The 22,346-nt window shown below is 46.0% G+C and overlaps 7 protein-coding genes across 7 annotated transcripts; 4 read left to right on the forward strand and 3 right to left on the reverse strand.

Annotated features, from left to right (window-relative positions):
* Positions 1 to 885: 885 nt before the first annotated feature.
* Positions 886 to 2,781, forward strand: GL218_03210 (putative prenylcysteine oxidase 1 precursor protein; the record flags this gene model as incomplete). Its single annotated transcript, XM_033579760.1, has 4 exons — positions 886 to 1,237; positions 1,308 to 1,608; positions 1,664 to 2,552; positions 2,608 to 2,781. 4 exons carry the CDS (start codon positions 886 to 888, stop codon positions 2,779 to 2,781), a joined length of 1,716 nt encoding a protein of 571 aa, XP_033437354.1.
* A 408-nt stretch (positions 2,782 to 3,189) lies between these two features.
* Positions 3,190 to 5,669, reverse strand: GL218_03211 (Dolichyl-phosphate-mannose-protein mannosyltransferase 4; the record flags this gene model as incomplete). Its single annotated transcript, XM_033579761.1, has 3 exons — positions 3,190 to 3,623; positions 3,678 to 5,313; positions 5,403 to 5,669. 3 exons carry the CDS (start codon positions 5,667 to 5,669, stop codon positions 3,190 to 3,192), a joined length of 2,337 nt encoding a protein of 778 aa, XP_033437355.1.
* A 1,244-nt stretch (positions 5,670 to 6,913) lies between these two features.
* GL218_03212 (Protein mmf1, mitochondrial) lies at positions 6,914 to 7,413 on the forward strand (the record flags this gene model as incomplete). Its single annotated transcript, XM_033579762.1, has 3 exons — positions 6,914 to 6,956; positions 7,017 to 7,030; positions 7,093 to 7,413. 3 exons carry the CDS (start codon positions 6,914 to 6,916, stop codon positions 7,411 to 7,413), a joined length of 378 nt encoding a protein of 125 aa, XP_033437356.1.
* A 227-nt stretch (positions 7,414 to 7,640) lies between these two features.
* Positions 7,641 to 8,297, reverse strand: GL218_03213 (uncharacterized protein; the record flags this gene model as incomplete). Its single annotated transcript, XM_033579763.1, has 1 exon — positions 7,641 to 8,297. One exon carries the CDS (start codon positions 8,295 to 8,297, stop codon positions 7,641 to 7,643), a length of 657 nt encoding a protein of 218 aa, XP_033437357.1.
* Positions 8,298 to 13,957: 5,660 nt separating this feature from the next.
* On the forward strand, positions 13,958 to 16,318 carry GL218_03214 (Zinc finger transcription factor ace1; the record flags this gene model as incomplete). Its single annotated transcript, XM_033579764.1, has 1 exon — positions 13,958 to 16,318. The coding sequence occupies one exon, from the start codon at positions 13,958 to 13,960 to the stop codon at positions 16,316 to 16,318; it is 2,361 nt and encodes a 786-aa protein (XP_033437358.1).
* Positions 16,319 to 17,962: 1,644 nt separating this feature from the next.
* Positions 17,963 to 19,280, reverse strand: GL218_03215 (Protein PER1 like protein; the record flags this gene model as incomplete). Its single annotated transcript, XM_033579765.1, has 4 exons — positions 17,963 to 18,029; positions 18,094 to 18,853; positions 18,954 to 19,002; positions 19,167 to 19,280. 4 exons carry the CDS (start codon positions 19,278 to 19,280, stop codon positions 17,963 to 17,965), a joined length of 990 nt encoding a protein of 329 aa, XP_033437359.1.
* Positions 19,281 to 20,393: 1,113 nt separating this feature from the next.
* Positions 20,394 to 21,877, forward strand: GL218_03216 (Mannan endo-1,4-beta-mannosidase 1; the record flags this gene model as incomplete). The annotated part of the gene is made up of 4 exons (XM_033579766.1): positions 20,394 to 20,834; positions 20,888 to 21,209; positions 21,346 to 21,617; positions 21,689 to 21,877. The coding sequence occupies 4 exons, from the start codon at positions 20,394 to 20,396 to the stop codon at positions 21,875 to 21,877; spliced, it is 1,224 nt and encodes a 407-aa protein (XP_033437360.1).
* Positions 21,878 to 22,346: the final 469 nt, after the last annotated feature.

Consider the following 22,346-nt stretch of genomic DNA (forward strand, 5'->3'; position numbering starts at 1 on the left):
TATATCGCACATAACTATCACAACTACCGTAGGTATGGATAGGACAGCATCGGGACTTGATTATCATAACACCACTGCGATACTTTCCGGGAAATATGTTATAACTAATATTATTATTGGCTTAAGTTCCAATTATAAAAGGTATGGTTAATCCCCCATAGATGAGGCTCTTAAACAAATTCGATGCAGTCTATATATGCATTTGCTATGTTCATAAACTGAAGTAGACAAACACCGAAATCCTGCACTACCCGACGGTCGCATTGATTGGGTTGGGCGAGATTTTAGTTGCGGGTAGATAAGATAAGTTGCCGCAAATCTCCAGCAAGCGGCTGAACATAACGCTAGAACTAAAATACCAACTAGCAGGAGTAAGTGTATAACTAACTCATGAGGTTAATAGGTATTGTCTATTAAGAAAGAGGCTTCGGGAAGAATAAGAAGAAAACTTCAAGTTGAGAAATCGGAAGATTTCCTAATGTTGTTAAACAATAGAGCAGAATGCTGTTTTCGGAACTATTAACTACCTATTAGTTAACCTAGGTCTATGTATATTTGTAGTTTGTACCTCCTCGTGCTTCTTTCCTTTAATATTTACATTTAACGGATAGGGTTGTGCTGTGTAACAAACACTTAAACCAATAGAAGATCATTTTCTTTTCTATCATATCTCATCTCACCTTCTCAATAGCACTGGTCTGCAGTTAACTTGGAGTGGGGAAACTGCGCCTCGTCCGGGCCTCAAACAAGGCTCCAAGCCTCCTGGTTCCCTCACATCACCTCACAACAACCTAACCTACATATTATAGTTAATTCTCTTATGTTGCAACCGAGCGAGCTGCTCAACTACTCAATATATATCGTCATTGTAGCAGCTCTGCAATAATGGCAAAGCATGACTACGTCCGGCGAGACTCCATTCTCACCCCGAGCGACCGGAGTGAATCTCCACCGCCAGCTTACTCGCCCTGTCCGGTAGGATCCAGCTCCTCGAGCCGTCCTTCACCCTCAGAGCAGACTCCCCTGCTCCAGACCAAGATCCAAATAAGACAAGTCCACATCAACATCCCAAGACCGTCATACACGCGTATCGGAGAGTGGTTCATAGTGATTTTAGTTTTCGTCTTGTTTTTCGGCCTCCTTGCTACGTTTATCTATTTAATCCCGACCATTTTTGGTTTCATCAAGGGCATATTCGTAGCCCCACCCCCTCCTATTCACGCCATTGCTATTATAGGTACGTAAATAACTCCCTAGACCTACCTACCCTTTTTACAAAGGAGATAGAAATCTAATACGAACTCAAGGGGCCGGACCAGCTGGCATATGTGCGGCTCAGGATTTATACCACAAGGCTAATGCTCGGGGCATCCATGTCAACATAACTATATTCGAGTCCGCCCCCTTAATCGGAGGCCAACTAGCTCTGAACAGTTCCACCGGCAGTCAAGTCTTTCCTTACGATGACCCTACGCAGGACCCTATCATCGCCGAAGACATCGCCGGAACCGGCTTATTATGGGGTAACCCGCTGTTTTCGAGGACATCGGAGAAGACGCTCGGAGACAAGGTCCAGACATCCGAGGCGGGTAGTCAACGGGTCAGCTAGTAAGTCTTTCAAAGCTACCCAAGAGCCGAGCATATCGATGCTAACCATCCCCAGCTTCAACGGCGACCGCGTCATCGCGCAGACCACTCGTCCCTACACCAAAACATCATTCACCGACTGGGCGGGGTTAATATTCCAATACGGCAGCTCCGTCTGGTCCGCCGGCGCCATGGCTAAACAAGGCGCCGAACTAGAAGACCGCCTCGTAGACGTACCCCTAGTGCCGGATCTCGCGCAACTCTTGATTTCTCTAGGCATATACGACTACGCGAAGAAGTCCACGGGAAACGAACTTAACGACCGCGGCATCGCCGGCGGCTACGTACCCGAAGTCCTAGCGCCGGAGGTCGGCCGCGTGTACTCGCAGAATGTAGGAGATATCAGTGCCCTAGCACTGATGCTCGCTTCGGGCATAGAAGATACTGCGAATGCGTATGTGGGTGGTGAACTCCTCGACAGGCTAGAGATGATCGTTAGTGCGGTCGGCGCAAACGTCCGAGAGTCGACGGAAGTCCACGGCGTCAAGTACGCACAGATCAACGAGGACGAGTCCGCTTGGCTTGTACAATATGCAACCCCATCAGGCCGTCTGCAAGCCGAAGCATTTGACAAAGTCATCATTGCCGCCCCGAATTTCGACTTATACAGCGCTGCTTCCGCCGAAGACGTCGAGGCCGCTTCGATCCTGACATATCGCACAGCGTACGTTGCGTTCTTCACGGTGCCGAGACGAATCGATGCCTACGGCTATGTAAACCAAGTCCTATTCCTCGAGAACGCCCTTGGAGGCGTCAGGGAACTAGCGTTCGTGAAAGATATTGTTCGAATTGATGACGACGACAGTAGTACCGTTGAATACCTGTACCGTGCCCTGGCGGACAGCGATGCCGTGGAGCAGCTGGAACAGCTGAATCTGGGGATCACTTGGTGGTATCAGGAGAAGGTAAGCAAAGCACTATCAGACCGGCTCAATAGTCATATGCTAACATGTTTACTAGCTTGAAAATGCCTACCCCTATATGTACCCATCTAGCCGATTTCCACCATTTAAACTATCCGACAAAGGCCTATGGTGGACGTCGGCCATCCATACGATCGCGAGCACAGTAGATACGAGTTGTCTAGCTGGAAGGATAGTTGCAGAACAGCTTATTAACGATTTGAAGAGATAAGCAAGATATGAGTAAGAGATAGGAGTTGATGATGTTCCAAACATCTAAATGCTGGATAATTAACCATGAACCACGTAGCCATTAATCACCACAAAATGTATATGTTTTATGAAATGAGAAATGAGATTGATTCCCGTATCGCCTCTATAGATTACAGAAGTCCTGAGTACACAGGTGACGGAGTCCAAAAAACCAGATGATGCTTTTTTTCATTATCGCAAAAAACGGACTTTTTTTCTCCCCATTGCCATTGCCTTTGGATCAACGCAAAGCCTGCCCAACCTATCCATTTTCGCCCCTTAGATGCTGCGCTCAATCGTACACCTGTGTCTGCGTCGTCTCCTAAGATTATGGTTTACATACCAAGATTACCTAGTCCTCATTTCATCTCACCAAATTTTCACCACCTTATTTGGCAAAGTGGAGATCGTATCCGAGCCACTTCCGTCGGAGGACTTGGTCCACGCTAAGGCCGGGGTAACCGTAGGTCAACGGCAGGAAGAAGTACCAGCCAGCGAAGACTAAAGATAGAATAACAATGCATGCGATCCATGCCGGGACCATACTCTGGCCGGCGAATCTCTCTCGGGCGGTGATGTGTCGCCGAGGGCCCGGAGCAGGCTTCTTGCCTGACTTGACATCCTCGTAGGACGGCTCCTCCGCAGACGGCTCGGCATTGAATACAAATTCAAGCAGGGAACCGACGATAAGGCATGACGCGAGATGAGCAGGGAGGTAGTGATGCAAGAAAAGCTGACGCCCCATAGTGAAGAATGGGAAATAATGCGTGGCCCATGCTAGGAAAAAGAATCCAGTAGAGTTATAAAGACGAGAACGGGTACCTTTGAACTAGATTAGCTATTGAATAAGGGCGGAACGACAGAATTTTAACTCACGATGGTCTAAAGCATCGATACCGCGGCGTAGAGACATCTGATCAGCACCAACGATACCGGCATAGACGGCAATCAAACTGCTAGCAATCCACCAACCGATAGGGTTACCTAGGAAGTAAATTTGCTGGCGGGTCTCGTTCTGTGTCCAGAAGCTGACTCCCCTCAGTAGGAATGGCCATTGGTACGGCTGGCTAGCATACGGGTGACTACTAGTCAACTGGCTGTTGTGCCAGAACATCGAACGCTGCAACTCGAACCACTTCCTAAGGAATGGTAGAGTTTTAACCTGGCGCTCTTGCTTCTGTCGGCGAGGGGAATCAGCCGGGGCAGACGGAACATCCTCCACGATCCAAACATTCGAACTGGGCGCAATCTGCTTGTTTCCGTTGATCTCCTGCTGCTTATGTCCCCACTCTGGAAGAGGTTTCGTATGTGTCCACATTGCGACTTTGCTAGGGTTATGGATCAACTTGAAATGGCTAGAAACACTCTTAAACTCTTGGTTGGGTTTGCCGTGTTCGATTCTGACCTCAAAAAGAGTTTCCGCTGAGCGACTTCCATACGCGTCAGCCAAAGGTACAGTAGTGAATTCCTGATTGGTAGGGAAGTAAGGAGAGGCAACGTCATGGGATAACAGAACTGTATCCGTCACCAAGTGTCGTAGTCTGACGAGCTCGTGGTTCTTGACGTGGCGGCCCATCTGATGATCGTCGGTGACAGGGAGAATTTGCCAATAGTTGTTAGTATCATTGTACGGATATCCTGTTACCTGTTGACCTTGGCTGGAAACTCGGCCATCATCGTAGCGGAGAGGGTATTTCGCATCGTGGCTATGAAGATAAGCTTTGGTTTCTTTATGACGTATAGTAATGGTGTCGTAGTAGTCAATGCCGATAGAATTGGCTAGCATGACATTGTCAGATAACGTCTCCTGGAACTCGGGGGTCATGAAATCATCACCAGGACCAGATCGCGTCAAGATAGCAAAATGAACCTGGAACCAGAATAGGTAAAATAGGAAAGGAATAATAATCAACCCGAGAGCACGAGCACCGAAGTGATAAGCGAATTCTCGAAGGTCTAACGCGCCGCCGGGTCGTTTAATGTCGAGTAAATCCCATAAGTCGATGACGACAGCAGAACCAATAGTGACAAAGGCAAAGAGTCCGACATACTTAGTAGAGATATCGCAAGAGAGCGCGAAGCCGGTCAAAATGAGCCACTTCCACCATTTACGACTAAAAGACTCGTGTCTCAGCTTGTAGAACTTGATGTAGCATAACAGACTGCATGCCATGGCCAACACAAGGGTAGCATCAAGTAGAATCAACCTGGTCTGACCGATGTGGGCGTTATCCAGAAGAACGAGACCAGCAGCGACGATACATGCCGGAAGACTATATCCTGATTCCCACATGATAAGGTAAGTCACCGAGACGGTCAACGAGCCGAGAAGTGCGGGCATAGAGCGAAAAGCCACATAAGGGACCTTGTTCGCAATATACGAATCGCCGATGTTCTCGAAGTGAAAGTGCCCGTCATATCCTACAAGCCATCCCATAAGGGCGAAGAGAAGTTTTCCGAACGGAGGGTGGACATCGAAGAAATAAGTTCTCTCGAGGTAAAACGAAGCGAACTAATTGGAAAAGCAAGAATAAGCTGGTGTCTTCTATATGCCTTCTACTTGAAGCCTAGTGACTTTAGTTGCAAACGGTCTCTACTTACTTTACCGAAGTGAACCTCATCGAAGACAACTTCATTCGGGTGGCTAATACCCCAAAATCTCGAAATGAAGGCTAAGACCGTGATCACGGTCAGAGCAACCTTGTAGTCCCATTCTGAGTGTTTCTTGGTGATCTTCTTGTTTGCCTTGACAAGGCTATCGAGCTCCGAATCCACATCATCAGAACTACCATTCTTCTTTTTAGAAGAACCGGGGACATTCCGCTGACGCAGAGTGCCCTGCGGAGTGCCCTGAGGGGGTGTCGACATGATATAAAGGAACGCAGTTTAGAATAAATTGATGTTTAGAAACTATTCGGACCCGATTGTTAGTAACCTAAGTAAGTAGGATATTTCGATGTGGGTGAACACGTCGCAGTTGACGTGTTACCGCCACATTACAAGAGTTGTAATAGATGTTAGGTAGTTAGATGTAGACATATATTAGGTACTTACAGAAACAAAGAAAAAGGTAAGATAAAAGATTACCAACCGCACGGCCCAATTAGTAGGCCGAAAACTGCGATTGTTGACGCCAAAGTCGTCGAGAAGGATAGAAGATGATGATCAAGAAGAAGTGTTTAAAAAGTCGGCCCTCATTAAAATCTTAGTTAACGCAGGGGAAGCTTCAGTCGCGCAAGCGTGCGTGTGTTCCACTCTATACTACCATGTCGGTACCTAATATGACGGGTACAGTGGTATTGTACCTTGCCTAGCTGGGGCGGATAGGGGTTATCAAGTTAATTTTGGCCACTTGGCAACACCTAAGCCTCACGCCCCCTTTTTTTTTATAACTCACGGTGGGCTGAGCCGTATGTACATAGTGAAGAAATAACTAAAGCTTGTGCCGAAACGAAACCGATCTCTTACGGAAATTTTATCGATAACCGATCACCGATCTCATCTATCCGTTCTATGTGGAACATTTACAAACATTGATACCGAAAGGTGCAAACAGTAACTTTTCTACACCTGAATTCCATATATGTAGATGTATCTAATACATGCATCAGATTACCTGCATGTACATTACTTAGGTACATAAATAGCTGGAGTATAAGGTAATGTATAGTTAGACGTAGATAGGCTTGCATACAATACCTAAACAACCTTGTTTAAGTAGGATTAGCGCTACTCTGACCTCATCAAAGGTTACGTACTGGAAGTGTCTCATTTATGTACCATCCATATATCTTCCCACTTAGAAACGTGCTCACGTAGTACGGAGCTTGGCAACTTCCCCCCCATCAAGAGCCGGGACGCCGAAGTACGGAGAGGACTACGAACCCTAAACAACTATAGCTTACAAATCTCCACTCATTAAGAACAATTACAAAGGCATCAATCGGGTTATTATTTATATATTCTAGTCTATATTATATTATAGTCTAGCTATGCCCGTTGTTCTTCGAGCATCTCCAATTCGAGTACTTCTCTCATCTACAGTCCGTCGCAGCTTGATTCCAGTTTCGCGAACACCTTTTGTCTTCCGAGCTTCAACCCCTATCCGCACCATGTCTGATATCACTCCGGTTTTCTCCAAGGACGCAGCGCCGCGTAAGTGAAAAATAATATAATATTAAAGAATAATGTGAATAATAACTAATTTATATATAGCTGCTGGACCTTACGTATGAACAAGATGAGTTCCAACATTTAATTCACTCAGAGAGCTAACAGGTAGTTATCATAGTCTCACGCCATCAAGACGCCAACTGCCATCTACTGCTCCGGCCAGATTCCTTGTGACGTCAATGGCAATCTCGTGGAAGGCACCATTGGCGAGAAGACGGCAGTTTGCATCTCTAACCTAAAGGCCGTCCTCACAGCCGCCGGTTCCTCCATCGAGAGAGTCGTCAAGGTCAACATCTTCTTAGCTGATATGTCGCTGTTCGCCGACATGAACAAGGAGTACGAGAAGTGGTTTACCCACAAGCCCGCCCGCAGCTGCGTAGCCGTCAAGCAGCTGCCCAAGGCTGTTGATGTTGAGATTGAGTGCATTGCTCTCCCATAGGAATTCCCAGGGGCAATCAAAAACTTGATCTAAATACATTGGTTGCATTCACCTGAAATAAGTCAGGAGCTGCCGTGATCTCAAGGAGTATGAGTCATACTAGCTATCCAGACAGAATCATGTCACTAAGAAATAAAAATGAAATGAAATTGAAGGCACTTCAATCAAGTCGGGACCTAACGCTCTTCGTTAGCGACTTTTCTAGTACCTAGGTACCTATATTTACTCTACTTATCGGCAATGTGAAGGTTAATTCGAGGAGGTATATGTACCATACGTACCTGCCAAATAGGTATCTTCGTCATCGTAAGGGATGTTGCCCGGCTCACTTCCCATTCATCTTCCTCAATCGTGTAGAGATCTGGCGTCACCGGGGGGTCAGGGGGGGCCATCTCCAAGTCCCCATATGTATACGGCAAGTCCCTCCAGCCCCCAGCTTCACTGACAGGCGATGACGGTCGATCGGTACCAAACGAAAACGTTGACATGTCGAAATCGGGCTCGACGATAGAGGTACCGAGGAGGCCACTAGGCCTTCTCGCCGTTTCTTTCGGCTTTCTGAGCTGCAGCGAAGGTAATCCTGAAATGTTAAGCCTATTCCAACAGGTAGACCTACTGAAATTGTACGCGATTATTTCGGGAAGACCATATTTGGCTACGATTTCGGCTTGCTTGCAGATCCGATAAAGTTGCTTGACCGAGCGGATAGTTGGTTCCCGGATTACGAGCTGTACTTCCTCTGTGCCTTTCGTCTTGGGACGTCGACGCATTTGATTTTCTACGCGGTCACGTTCGTCGAATAGCCTCGCTAAGTCGTATGGTGAGCCGGAATGAAGATAGGCGAGTGTTTCTACCATGCCGTAACTCTGAGGTATGTAGTCCATTGTTATGGTATGGGCGCCATGTGCGCTATTATCTCCCCTGGATGACGAGGCATCCTCATGGCTTCCGTTCTTTCCATTGTCTTGGCTTTTCTCCTTGCACCCCTTTCGGTCTAGCAACTTTTTTATAGTCTTCATTTTAATGATTTCCGTTCTATTTGAGTTTTCAACTTCAAAGGCGATTAATAGTATAAATAACATCTCTGATTCATGAGGTAGTGACAACTTCATTACGAAACAGGATGCTTGCTTCTGACTGTTCGAAAACGACGATTAAGTCAACAAAGGTTTGCTACTCCTCCGACGGCCAAACATCTACCGCTGTTCTCTTATATTTCCTATATTTATGTTATTATCTTGTTCGAGGATCATTGTGGTAAGGCAGGGGAGAAAGTAAGTCTACCTACTCAATACACTCCTCTCTATATGGGTATTTTAAGGACCGTTAATATCGATATATTCATAGAAGACATACGAGAAATAAGTATTATGATTATAAACCAGCACAGGTTTCCACTAGTAAGTCAACACTAACTCAACTCTTAACAGGAAACTTACGCGTAGGTGCTATGGGCAATGGTGTTCTTAACTAGGGGAAAGGCTAAATATGGCAATACCTGAATAGATGCTGTCTCGGGACACAGTGACTAGTTAAGCTACATAATGCATCAACACAATAGTTATAAAATTAGAATGGAGATTTAACATTGTTCATGTATGAATTGGTTGTTCGTTCGTAGCATATAATCATGCGTCCTAGCCAATGCTATTGTCAATTACTTCTGAGCAGACGATTTAATAAAGCGCGCTTTTACAAAAATATCAGTCTACTTGTCTTAGTTCCACAGTGATTCTCCTAAAGTCACAAAGACACAATAAAAGAGAGGACAAAGAATACCCGCTCACTAGAGTAAGGGGTCACTCCTGTTGACTCATATAAACACATCACAAGTACATTCACACCCTGAGAAAGATCTTGTCTGGTCGTACTTTCCCATTCTATTTGATTTCCACTCGACTGAAACTACCAAAGCAGTGTTTAGCATTGTTTATTGGTAGAAAAGTAGTATCACTTTTTCAAGCTATCTGGAATAGCATTTCGATTCTTACCCCCCTATTTCTTCGTTCCGACAAGAACGCTCTAGAAACACCGAACTTTTGCCAAGTCTAACCAGTAGAAACTTCACGATGTGTTTAGGTATATGCCCCGATGACTATAATGACAACAGGCAGCGGAGAGATCGGCATAGATATGCTCATCTACCACGTCATGAACGTTCTGCACGTCGGGAAGCCACTCGTGCGGCTCGGAACTACGGGTGGCCGGGCGACTATAATATGAGTAGCTCCTATAATTATGGGCAATCTGGGAATAGGGACTCGCACGTCGAGCCTGGACTTATGGAAGCTTTTGTTAGTCTCCCGGGTAGCGACTTCCGTCGTGTATACGACCCGGAGCGCACTCGACAATCTACCCGGGACCAGCCCTATAGCCAGCCTTCCCAGTACCATACCCATAGCCAGCCTTCCCAATACCAGCGCCAATACCAATCCCAATACCAATCCCAACACCACTACCCCAACCACCCTAGCCGCGCCGCCATATCGGAACACTCCCGGTTGAAGAACGTCCCGGGCGGGAGAGTAGAAGTCCATCAGGACATGCATCGACACGGAAGTATGCATGGGAGCATTCATAGAGTAGTCCGCGAACAACCTAGGACATCCGAGACTATGAACATGAACCCGCACCGGCACCAACAGACATCCCGGGGTGTACGTCGGGTTTCTGTAGATAGTAACGGGGTTAGCGATATTTCTAGCGACGACAGCGACGATAATATCAGGAGATTTACTCCCTCGCCGTTAGCTAGGAAGGACTATGATCTCTACTCCCGTACGGGATATGGCTATGGACGCCGGGGTGCGTTCTAGAGTAATGCCGCGCGCGCTTAAGTATTGTGAGTCTTCCCAATAGTACATACTACGTAGAGAAGATATCACTATCACTATACCCAGGCACGAGTATCGAAACAAGAAATGCCTGTTTTAGCGAGCATAGGTAGATAATGGATACGATGGTTTGTTTTCCCCCACGCTTAACTAGACTAGAGATATGTCGCTTGACTTTGCTCACTGACGATAATGATGATCTATAGGTGAGCAACAGCGAGGAGGAATCCAGGGTTTAGACGTAGTTACATATCGTAGTATAGCCATTTGACATGGTTTACCTGTTAATTTGATCTTGAATTCGTAAATTTTATTCGGTACCGATCTGTAAAGCATCTGCCTAAGGTTTCTTTGCATAGTGCTCACCCATGTTAACGTGATTGTACATAATAACTAGTAGATTTGCGCGTTCAAGTTACGTATTCCATGACGAGAGATCTGAATCGAGATAATAAACCCCAGCTCAGGCACCGATATTCTACATTGACGCGCAGGTGTGGTCAAAGGCATCTAAATTCCGGATAATTCTATTGGTCAGCGGTATCGTCGTTATGGGTCGTCAATATTGATCAATTGATAGGGCTGACGACCATAGATAGACGACTTTGACGATATAACGTTATAAATGTGACGGTGGTACGTGTCAACCAATCGTCGCCAAGAAGAGGGGGTAAAGAGGTAGAGAGAGGGCGGATCTAATCTTAGGACCCTGTAAATCTATCACATTTTGCAGGAACTCTAGGACTGGTAAATCTGCAGACAGGTAGATAATAAGCTGCTGTTGGGGATTTGCTGCATGAGATAAAAACCAATGCCCGTAAGCTCCCGAGATGGATGAGTCAACGAAGAATGCTGCGGTGTCAACACTCTATTCGATCCCGCTAATTTCGATGATGCGATTCCTCCATTCAGGGCGGTTTTCGCAATCGGCAATTCGACCACTCATAGTCTTCCAGACCCTCGTTACTAAAACATTACTAGGTATATGCATACTATTGTAAGCACTTACCCTACCTGTATGAACCTTGTTTGCTTCCAGTTCTGCAACTTCTACTCCAGTGCTTCTTGTAGCACAGAGAAGTATGCTAGCCTTAATTGTGGAGATTTCTGATTGGAAGAACGATGGAGAAGAAAAGATGCAGGCGATGCAGGCGGTGCTGTCATTGTTCATGTGCTCCGCTGAATCGATAAGAAGATCAAATCAATTGTCGATCTGCACCTTTCTAGTGTAAAGACGGGAATGACCAATCTCGCAGATGCGATTTAGGAGATAATACCTTGGATGTACCTAATGTATTATACGCGAAGTCTTGAATTTCGCATCTGCGCAAACCACCTACCCCTACGAGAAGATCCGAAAAGGACGCGGACGGGATTTTACAACTGTTTTTAATTACCGGTGAAACGCCCTACTATGTACAATAATGCTATAAATTGACGTCACAAGATAGGGATAAAGTAGCCGGTCGGGGCAATTAAACGAGACATGACCGAGCCGGATAGACTGGATACTTTTAGGCCGGTACCGAAAGGTGTTGTGTGTGAATAGGAAATAAGAAAAGGGGTCCTCGGATACATAATTAGCAACACAACTACGAAGTATGTAACAATCGATTAAAGGTCTAGTTCTTTTTACAATAAAGCGATATGAATGAACACATGCTCAATCCGAGTTTATCGACGTTTCTTGCTTTATTGTGAATCGTCATACGACCAGCCTGTCTCGAAAAGTAATGGCGCAGTCTTGGCATTTCCCTCCAAATTTAACACCATATAATATATGTAAAGAAAAGCATAAAAAAAGATAATAAAAAATAGAAAAAAATACCTATTGACTTTTTGGCTTTTATTGTTATTATAGGTATTTTTTATAATTTTATTGCTGCAGAAATGGTGGAATTATAAGTATATTAATATGGTATATTAAAACGTTATTAAAGATGTATGTTTAAAGCTATATTTCTAGCGTATTATTATCCTAATAAAAAAACTAAAATGATAAAAAGGTATAATGGCCTTTTGCAAATAAAACGATGTATATTATAATTTTATTACTATTTATTTTGCTTGTATAACTGGTAATTCTTTAAGAAGGGTTAAATGCCAAGACCGCGCCATTACTTTTCGAGACAGACTGACGACATGGGAGTCTTCCTCCGTCTAAAGGAATGAATGGTGGCCACAGAAGAGCGTGGAACCACTCGGTTCTTAAATACGCTATGTGCAAAGTATTATTCTGCGCATTAGGTATTATTAATAAAGTATTCCAAGGCTTAGCGCAAGTCCAACACAGCTTGTAGATCCTGCAGGCCAGCGTTGTTAATCATTACATATGTATGTAGGTAGGTATGTATGATTAGGTATGTAAGTATCTTCGACCTTTCTTCTTCCGATCTCTATTCTTACTTGTTGGCGTGTTCCACAACTCTATATAACACGAATGAATATGGTAGATTGATATATGTTTGGTATGAACCGAACCGTAAGAGGTGAATTTCTTATACGTGTCCTTCTCTACATATTGTAGTATTTACACATGTAGGTAGTTCATAATGATGATAGTCGAAACGTGGGTAGGATGTTAGATTTGGCAAGTGGCATGATTTATGAGAGACATTCCGGATCATTGGGAGGAACATTGAATGTTAGAATAGGTATGGACCATGTAAGGTATGTAGTGTAAGCGAACTATGAATTAACTATGGATTAAGAAACGGGTCGCGTCCGCATATCCGGTTTAGCGCGAGGCGTAGATACTTCCTAGGCGCAGTAGCTGAGTTACATCTGCCCTAAAAGTACTCTAGGACTTTTGGCTAGTATCCCGTGTTAGTACGGAAGTAACGGAAATGTTAGTGAATTATTTAGCATTAGGACGAATGATAGCGGGTACTACCTAGCCACTACTTTTAGAACCATCAAACTCGACTTTGGACTTGGCCTGGGAACTTGACATGGGTAATCCTTGACAGTCCCCATAGAAGACGGCTGCTGCCTAAATATCTCCATCCTTTTCACAACGACTTCCCATCATCTCAAACCCCCAAGAGCCCTTACCCTTCTTCGACTCTTCGTCTTCGTCCGGCGCCTCTTTTTCCTCGACCAAAGCGACCAAAGCGTTCCTTGCGCAGCAGGCTTATTAACAATTCATCAGTTGTATATTTCTAAGGCTGCCATATTTTGTCCTATCGTGTCCTCTTTTATCTTGTCCTATCTGTTACACTTTGGCTACGTAAGTTAGCTTGTGAAGAACGAGCCAACTTCTCTGCTCAAGTTGGCGAAACATTGTCTATTTCTCAACTCAATTCTGTCTTATTTTCCGCGAAACGCGCATCGGCACAATATAGTCCTTCCTATCTTTCTACGCATGAGCTCATCCGTTCCGTGAACCCGCTACTCGTGTAAGAATTGTCCTGTCCTATCCCCCGGAGGTGTCCTTCTAGCCCTACCACATATATATTTCACTTTCCCGTCTCGTCCGAGACCCATCGATTGACCAATGTCAAGCTGGCAATTGTGATATCTTTTTCGTTCCTCAGGCCATCTGAGACTCGGTGTGGGAGGATCCTTGTGACTCATATGACTGCTCAGCCTTATGGTGCATAACTGTGCTAACCGGTACCGTGGTCTTTACAGAGTTTAGAGCAACGATATTATCGATCGCCTCTCGCCTATCATAAATCTGTTCCCCACACCCGTTATACCGAGTCATCATGTCCTTCTCCAACCCTCGAAGGACCCCGGTGACTCGCCCGGACTCAGGTCCCGGCAATGGTTTAACCGTTAAGACGAACCTAACCCTACGGAAGGGAGCAACCTTCCATTCTCCTGTCACTCCTCCGACTAGTCCACCTACTGCTGCTCCATTCAGAGTACCCTCGCTACCTCGACGCTCTCAGACCAGTCTTGATGATGTTGTCGATGCTCATGTTCGTCGTGCTGCCTTAAATATTGGCAAATTCGAGGTGACCCTGTCGGCTATCAAGGCCGAACCGTTATCTCCTATAAGTCCCTTCTCGGACGACTGTCTTCCTATCCCCAGAGGTTTCCTGGACAATACCTTAGTAGGAGACACAATGTCCGAGGAACCGACTGTTTTCGAGCCGGAGCGAAGGACTTTACGTCCTCGCAGCCGTCGCTCTTCTCATCACCACGAATCTGATAGTGGGTTGGGAACATCTATTGCGTCGACAAATCAGAAACGAAAGGAGGCCAAGTCTTCTGGTACCGGCGCTTCAGCTATCACAAGGTCGGCCACAGCGTCTAAGTATCAAAATACTCAACGTCTTAGCTCGCGTGCTAGGAACCGCATCTCTGAGCATATCCTGAAACCGTTATTGGGTGAACCTTCACTCAAGGAGTTTCATCCCATTGTCCTTGACTGTCCCAGAAGGATCCAGGAGGACCAGATCGTTTGTCTTAGGGACCTCGAGAAGACACTTATCTTTATGGCACCAGTGAGTCAACTAATGAAAGACCCTAGCGTATGTGGAGTTACTTATCGTTGGTTGTGCTTGAAGGGGACTGCAAAGTCTGTTGAACTATATCGCGACTTCTGCCTCACTTCGATCCGATGCATCCAAGCTACCGTCGAATACCTTAGCGACCGAGAACAAACCCGGCCTCACGATCGACCTTACAACAGCGGTTACTTTATCGATCTTGTGGAACAAATTCGCCAACACGCGCAACAGATGCAAGAGGCTCGCAAAAGACAGGACGCTGGAGAGGAGCTAGACGAGATGGATGTTGACCCGTATGATGCCCGCCATGACCCTAATGGTCGCACATATGCTAACCTGACGGACAGAACTGATGAGGTAAAACTTGTTGGTGGTCTTACAACCAACGGCCGACCAGCGGAGTTAGTCCGCGTAAAGAAGAATGGCAAGGCTATCTCTATGGCTACCGGAATGCCTGTTGAGGACCTGGAAGAAGAAGTAAAAGGCCCAATCCGGTTTAAGCGTTCAATGAGCGAACAGGCCGAGGATGAAGAAGAAATCATGCGATCCATGGCTCGCCGAAAGAAGAATGCCTCGCCAGAGGAGCTCGCTCCTAAAAAGTGTGCCCACCCGGGTTGCAGTAAGGAATTCAAGCGACCTTGTGATCTAACAAAGCATGAAAAGACGCATTCTCGTCCTTGGAAGTGTCCCATTCCTACCTGCAAATACCACGATTATGGCTGGCCTACTGAGAAGGAGATGGATCGACATGTTAACGATAAACATTCGTCAGCTCCTCCCATGTTCGAGTGCCATTTCAAGCCGTGCCCATATAAATCCAAACGTGAATCCAATTGCAAACAGCATATGGAGAAAGCGCACGGCTGGACATACGTTAGGACCAAGACCAACGGTCAGAAGAAATCAAGCAAAGCTAGCAGTTCTGCCCAACCTACACCTCTGATTAAGAGCTTGCCCACCCCGAGCAGCGAGCAAACCGACCTCGTGATGACACCACCTGATGATTCTCTATTTGGTCACTACAATAATGACCATGAATTCCCGACCTACCCGTCAGATCAGGAGTTCAATGCCAGCTTATATGAACACCAACCGTTTGACGGCGATATCCAACTGGAATATTCCCCAGTTGACAATAACACGCCTTCTAGTGCCGACTCTGACCAGTTCAACACTTTCGAAGACCTGAGTCCCGAGTTCACTGGTCAATTCGAAGATATCTACGGTGCTCATGTACAAATGCCTACACCGACACACTCGGTTTACAACAAAGACATCAGTGCTTTTGCAAACTTCGCAGTGGATGCCTGCCAACAGTTTTCCATGCCACAACTCTCAACCCTCGGCCAGGGTAATCAACTCATGTTGACACCGCCGACTATGGTGGACGAGGGCTTTGAAGACTTCCAGCCTTGTCACAACCAATTTGGCCAGGATTTCGCCCTATTTCCTCCCAGCACGATGGATAAGTCGAGTGATTTTACTCTTTTTGGAACTATCCCACCTAGTCTTGCTGCTGGTTATAGTCAACCATCTTCTCAAGATTTTAACATTGAATATTCATCTATGGATTGGACAGCATCAGACTTTCAAGGCTTTCCGTCCAACTAGTAGTTTGGGCCGATTGTTGGATGAAAAACAATGTTGGTGAATTGTGTGCTTTGCATACATTCTTATCAAGCTGGTTGTGTGCCAACTCTTGATGATGTTACGATGATTATGAATCGCGCGTATTTTGGAGCGAATTTAGGGAAAGTTGATCCCAGAGAGAGAATACCTTTAGTGGTTGAAGATTACGGCATATGTGCTGAGGATTTAGGGTTAGATAGAGAGCGCTCTGCTTGTTACACCCTGTGTACAGATTCATATTATTTGCATTAAGTTTAGCTTTGCTGATATGTCTACGGATGTTTTTGATATGGCAAGGAGTGATCTCGGAAACAACATAGCTAGGGAATTTTGCAGTCTTAGTTGCAGAGTACGGAGATAGAGAGAGACATCTCCAATAATGAGAAAAAATTCATCTACATAGGTGCCTAGGTACTTATTTATTCCGAGATAAAGCGACTGGTTCTATTTCTAAATTGCCCAATTCTATGATGAGAAAATATCTCCTAATAGTTCAGTTTGGTACAGTTACCTAATCGAACTGGTGGAGTCGTGTCCAAGCCGTTTGTCTGGCGGTTAGCAAAAGCCCCGCTTTTTATTTTAGACTGGTTCATCCATGTCGAAATTTATTTGCAAAGGTTTTTTTTTCTTTTTCTTTTGCTTCTACTCTTTACATCTTCCATCTCGATATCCGAACCTCATTCCTCCACCGTCTCCTACTTTTTATCTATCTACCTAAGTAGGAGACTCCATTCCTCACTCTAGCAATAGGTAAGCTTTCTATATTTTTCTTCTTCTACCTGCTATTATTTGCTTTTCTTCGTACGTTAGTTACCTAAGGTATCTATACATACGTACGTACACCGCCGCCATTTGCTATGATGACCCCGACACCGCAAGTGTCGAACCTTACCTCTCAAATTAGGAAGAGCCGTATGAGACCGTCTTCGGGGACGGACGACTGTTTTTTTTCTTTCCTTCCCTTTTTTCCCTCTTGGAGGGGAGGGGAGGCGGGGAGAGGCTGGTTGTTTGTTCTCCTTGGCTGAACCGTGCGTGTTCCCGCGTTCTACCTGCTGGCCGTATGGGCGCCGCGCGTGCATCGACACGTGCTGCCGCGGTTTTTTGCTCGGTGTCGGTGGGTGGGCGTGGGAATGCCGCGGGGAGGTGGGGATGTGTTATGCTTAGATTATTGGTTTCTGATGCCTTGGCGGGCTTTGTGCATGATTTCCTCCTGGGTTGCTTGAGTGTTGGTTCTTGGGAACTTGGAGCTAACCTCACGATTCTAGGATTTTACCGTTGGTATCTTTTTGGTAGCAAGGCAGGTGGATAGGCACGTATTGGACGGGAATTTTAGGTCGGACTACTGTTGGTTCGTAGGAGTAGGGAATGGTTTAGGTCACGTAGTCTCAATTAAGCTCTATATAGATATTTTAAGTAGTTAATGATAGGTATTAACCTAGTCTATGCTAACTTGGATTCGAACCTCAAACTCCCTGCTTCTATGATATTATTCCCTTTTTGCCGGCCGAAAAAACGATAGACCTATTACCAGAGATTTCTTGAACGCCATAGACCGCACCACGCTTGGATATACAACGATCGACTCTAAACATTCGATCAACTTAACCAGTAAAGACGTGTTGTTTGTTAGGCCTTAATATCCTTTATCCAGTCCGCGTGTGCGATGTTCTCCTGGGAATCCTTGACCATGAAACTGCAGGCCGTGGTAAGCTTAATACCAGACATAAACCTAGAGAAATAGAAAATTATTAACTTACTTATACCATAGTATAGTAGGGCCGATGGTGCCCAAATGCCATAGACTGTGCGCGTCCAAGACTCCCCATAGTGGTGGGAAGTCTAGCAGCTCCAAGCCCATAACCGTCATAATCCACGCGACGGCGATACCAGGCCAGATTGCCCACGATCGGTGGGTCGCGGACCACCTCTTCAAACTGAAATAGCTCCAAAGACTGTTTTGTAGCAAGCCCACAATTACATTGGCGGCCATATTATACGTATAATTCCAGCGCCACAGCTTTAGGTATGCGACATGCGCGGCATATAAAGCGCAGCAAGTGACGGTCCAAATTCGGAGAAAACTGCGGCGGCGGGGCGTGGGGCGATCGAGGCGGAAGACGCGGATCGGGGTGTAGTACATGCCGTAGAGGACGCCAGCGCCAGCAGCAAAGTAATCGAGTTGCTCGGTGAAGCGGAAGTCGCGGGTATGGAATATGGCGCTGAAGATCCACGTCGCAATGCCAAAATACGCGAACATCTCGTAATACCGGCGCAGCGGATACGCCGCCGGGATCGACCCGCGGACCTTGGTCAACCCATTATGGTGCGCTATCAGGTTGCCCAGGCTAAACAGCACCGAGAAGGGCTCCTGCATTCCGAGAAACCGCACAAACGGCCATTTCCCATGAAACTGCGTTATGGGCTTACCCGCAGCCACGCGACGCTGGGTCACAATGTGTTGGCACGTGTAATCGCATTCCTGCGGGCAGGTCCAGAAGAGGAGTCGAAGGTGGAGGGCTGTGAGAGGCGGAGAAGCTCTAATGTTAGCCCAGATAGTTTGGAGGCGCGGTTCGCGGTTCGAGCTTCTCGCGGTGAGAGGTATAACTAGGTTACATACGGATGTGGGTAGGGTTATTATTCGGATCGCAATTCTCACGGGCGCAGACCTATATATTTATTTAACGGACACCGTCCGTGTTAGTCAACTTTTTTTTTTTCCTTTACATAGATCGACGGTGCCGATGACCCGGTTCCTCCAGCCAAGTCGGCACGTCATAGCCGTAGCCCACGTATAAGACACGTTAGGTAGGAAGGGTATTACACAACGAACCTTGACGCATTCCCGGAACTCGGGTAGCCGATCGCCGGTGGAAGCTTCGGCGGTGCTCCATAGCAAGCAAACGGCGACGATGAGGAGGGTCAGTAGCGATTCTGGGCGAAGCATCTTGAGTCAGACTGCATTGGGTCTTTTTGGGGGGGAGGAGCAAGAGAATTGGAGAATGCGAAACAACAAAACTCTCGGGTTTCCCAAGCAGCCCGGATGAGAAATCTGTCCTAGGCAGCCGGGACGGGCCTGTCAGGTTTTCTGATTGGGCGCCTTGCTGGCGGTGGATGCGAGTGCGAATTGAGGGATGGGTTTTTTTTTTAGGGGGTTTCGCGGTGGGGTTTGGGGGGTGGATTGCGCCGCAGAAAAAATAAATAATAAACCCCCTAATGGCTAACGGGCAGAACGGGTCAGTGAAAGGTAGATCGTCATAGCGCGATTGAAACGCCGCTGGGTAGAAGTTGGATCCGCCAAGAATAGCAATTGACGTATTGACGTCTTGTATCAGTACCCCGGATTCTTGGCTGCAATTTGGTGCATCATATGTACCGGTAACTTCCTTACTAGGTTTTATTAACTTTTTTTTTAATCTTCAGTGACGTTCTTTTTAACGAAACGTTGGGGTAGCTTCCTCGAGCTTTACTAGCTCAAAGCTATTCCGAGGTAATACAATGTTATTCTTTCCTTGTTATTTCTTTAACGAACTTGGAGCTTATTAACTCGAAACCCTATTGGCGAATTAACAATTGACCTTGTATACTTCTAAACAATCATAATAACAACAAAGTTATGCGCTCTATATATCGGTAAACGAAGTGATTTATGATATATCAAGAACAACATAACTAGAGGCCGAACCCGATGTCTCCTCGATTAACAAATTCAGCCTGCTAATATTATATTTATGCGACAGCGACAGTTCACATATTTGCAATGAGAATCCAAACGTCTACACGAAGAACAACCATAGAATAAACATATTTGATATTTACTACCTAGTAGTTACGGCAAAGTAATGATCCAGATTAGGCCTGTTGAAGCTTATGAGTCGCAATGTCTACTATTTCGGTATCTCATATTACCCGGAAGACTCCCCTCCGCGGGCCATTATAACACCGTCTGGTAGTTTATATCACGTTTATATGTCAAAGTTCGCCGTGCCTCAGTTCTCTCATTCGACTATTTAATCATGTTCTTCTTCTTTCCTAACTAGATCAAATTCATAATCTAGAAATGAAGTTGTCTCTGATTCTTCTGTGGGCAGCAAGCGCTCTTACCTCCCCTCTCCGCCGGGGTGCTGCAAAGTTATCTCCGGTCACGCGCAATGGGACCAGTCTTTTGGTTGACGGAAAGGTCTGGAAAATGGTTGGGCCAAACGTCTACTGGCTAGGTCTTGACGAAAATGTGACACCGCCAGCTGGGGAGCCGTTTTATGCTCCTACCAAAGCCAGCTACCCTACCAAAGAGCGTATTACCGAGGTGATGACAACTGTACAAGCTCTGGGAGGCACCATGATTCGCGGGCATACCTTGGGTATTAGCACTGGGAACCCCCTGAGTGTTGTGCCCGAGCCAGGAGTAGTCAACGAAAAAGCCTTCGACCCAATCGACTGGGCTGTCTATCAAGCAGGTGTATACGGTATCAGGCTACTGATACCGTTAGTGGATAATTATGTTAGTTCATATATCAGAGAACCTGAATCGACTATAAGCTTATATCTCGATAGGACTATTATCACGGAGGAAAATACAACTTCCTTCGTTGGGCTGGTTTCGACCTAAACCAACGACGGGATGAGAAAAACCCTCTAGTTCAGCAATTCTACACCAATGCCACTATCGTCTCTACCTTTAAAGACTATATTAAGACGATCATAACCCACAGAAACCAGTACAATAACCTTACCTTTGCCGAAGATCCCACAATTTTCGCGTACGAGACGGGGAACGAACTCCTCGGTCCCGTATGGGGTGATATGAATTCACCAGCGGACTGGGTTCAGGACATCGCCAAGTACGTTAAGAGCCTTGCTCCGCAGAAGCTAGTAGGTATGTGAATATATAGTTATCTCTATATATATCTCGGTAGTTTATGCTCATATATTCATTCCCTACAACCTTGCCCCTATATTCTAGCTTATTCGCTCAACCATCAATTCTAACGAATAAAAACTAATCCATGCAGTCGACGGGACCTACGGCATCAACAAAACCCACCTAACCATCGAAGAAATCGACATCTTTTCCGACCACATGTACCCTGTCGACACCGCCAAGCTGCAAGCAGATATCAAACTCGTTGAAGCTGCCGGGCGCCCGTTCTTCGCGGGTGAGTACGACTGGGTCGGCGGCAACACCGCGAACCTTCAGTCCATGTTCAAGATCATCGAGGAGAGCCCTGCCGTTGCTGGTGATACTTTCTGGAGCCAATTTGGCCACAATGCTCCCGACTGCAAAGTAAGTATTTTCTTAAATTATCCCACGACTATTTATTATCGCCATAAGAAACAATGCTGAGTTTGTTACAGACCTACGTAGACCACAGCGACGGTCTCGCGCTTCAGTACGGCAACCCGAAGAACACGGCGAATCAGAACAGCCGTATTCAGCTTATTCGAAAGCACTTCATCGCTATGAGCCAGGGCAAGGAGATTGCGCCGGATGAGGCTTTGCCCGAGGTGCCGTGTCCGGCGCCTATATCGCCATCGTTTCGTTAGGGAATTATCTTTAGCCTATGATGATTAGGATGACGAGGGGAGCTTGTGTTGGGTGGACACTAATTTAAACTGTCAGTTTGTTTAAAAGGGGTCTCTTGCATCCATACAATCACAAATTTGAAAGAAACTATGAAAAACTACGGCACTCATGACAAAACCTAAGAATATTTATGTGGCCTTAGATCTTGGAGTAGGTAACCTAACCAGGGAAAATTATTTCCCCCAGAGTAGAAAGTGATGATATAAGCCCCTCGCCCCTAGCTGAGATGAGCGGCGCAATGTGCAAAAAATTATAAATCAAAACGTCAAAAAGATATCGGTGACTTATCATTCAGCTATAGCTATTTTTCGTAAGGTATGTTCATAATACGTAAGAGCCCGCTTCCTTAGCCTTAGTTTCTTAACGACCCCCCCTAAGACCCTTCACACCAAATTTTTGAGAACCCCGAACTTGTCTACGATACATCAT

Source organism: Daldinia childiae (genome assembly GCF_008694065.1).
Source record: "Daldinia childiae strain JS-1345 chromosome Unknown Scaffold3, whole genome shotgun sequence".
NCBI lineage: Eukaryota > Fungi > Ascomycota > Sordariomycetes > Xylariales > Hypoxylaceae > Daldinia > Daldinia childiae.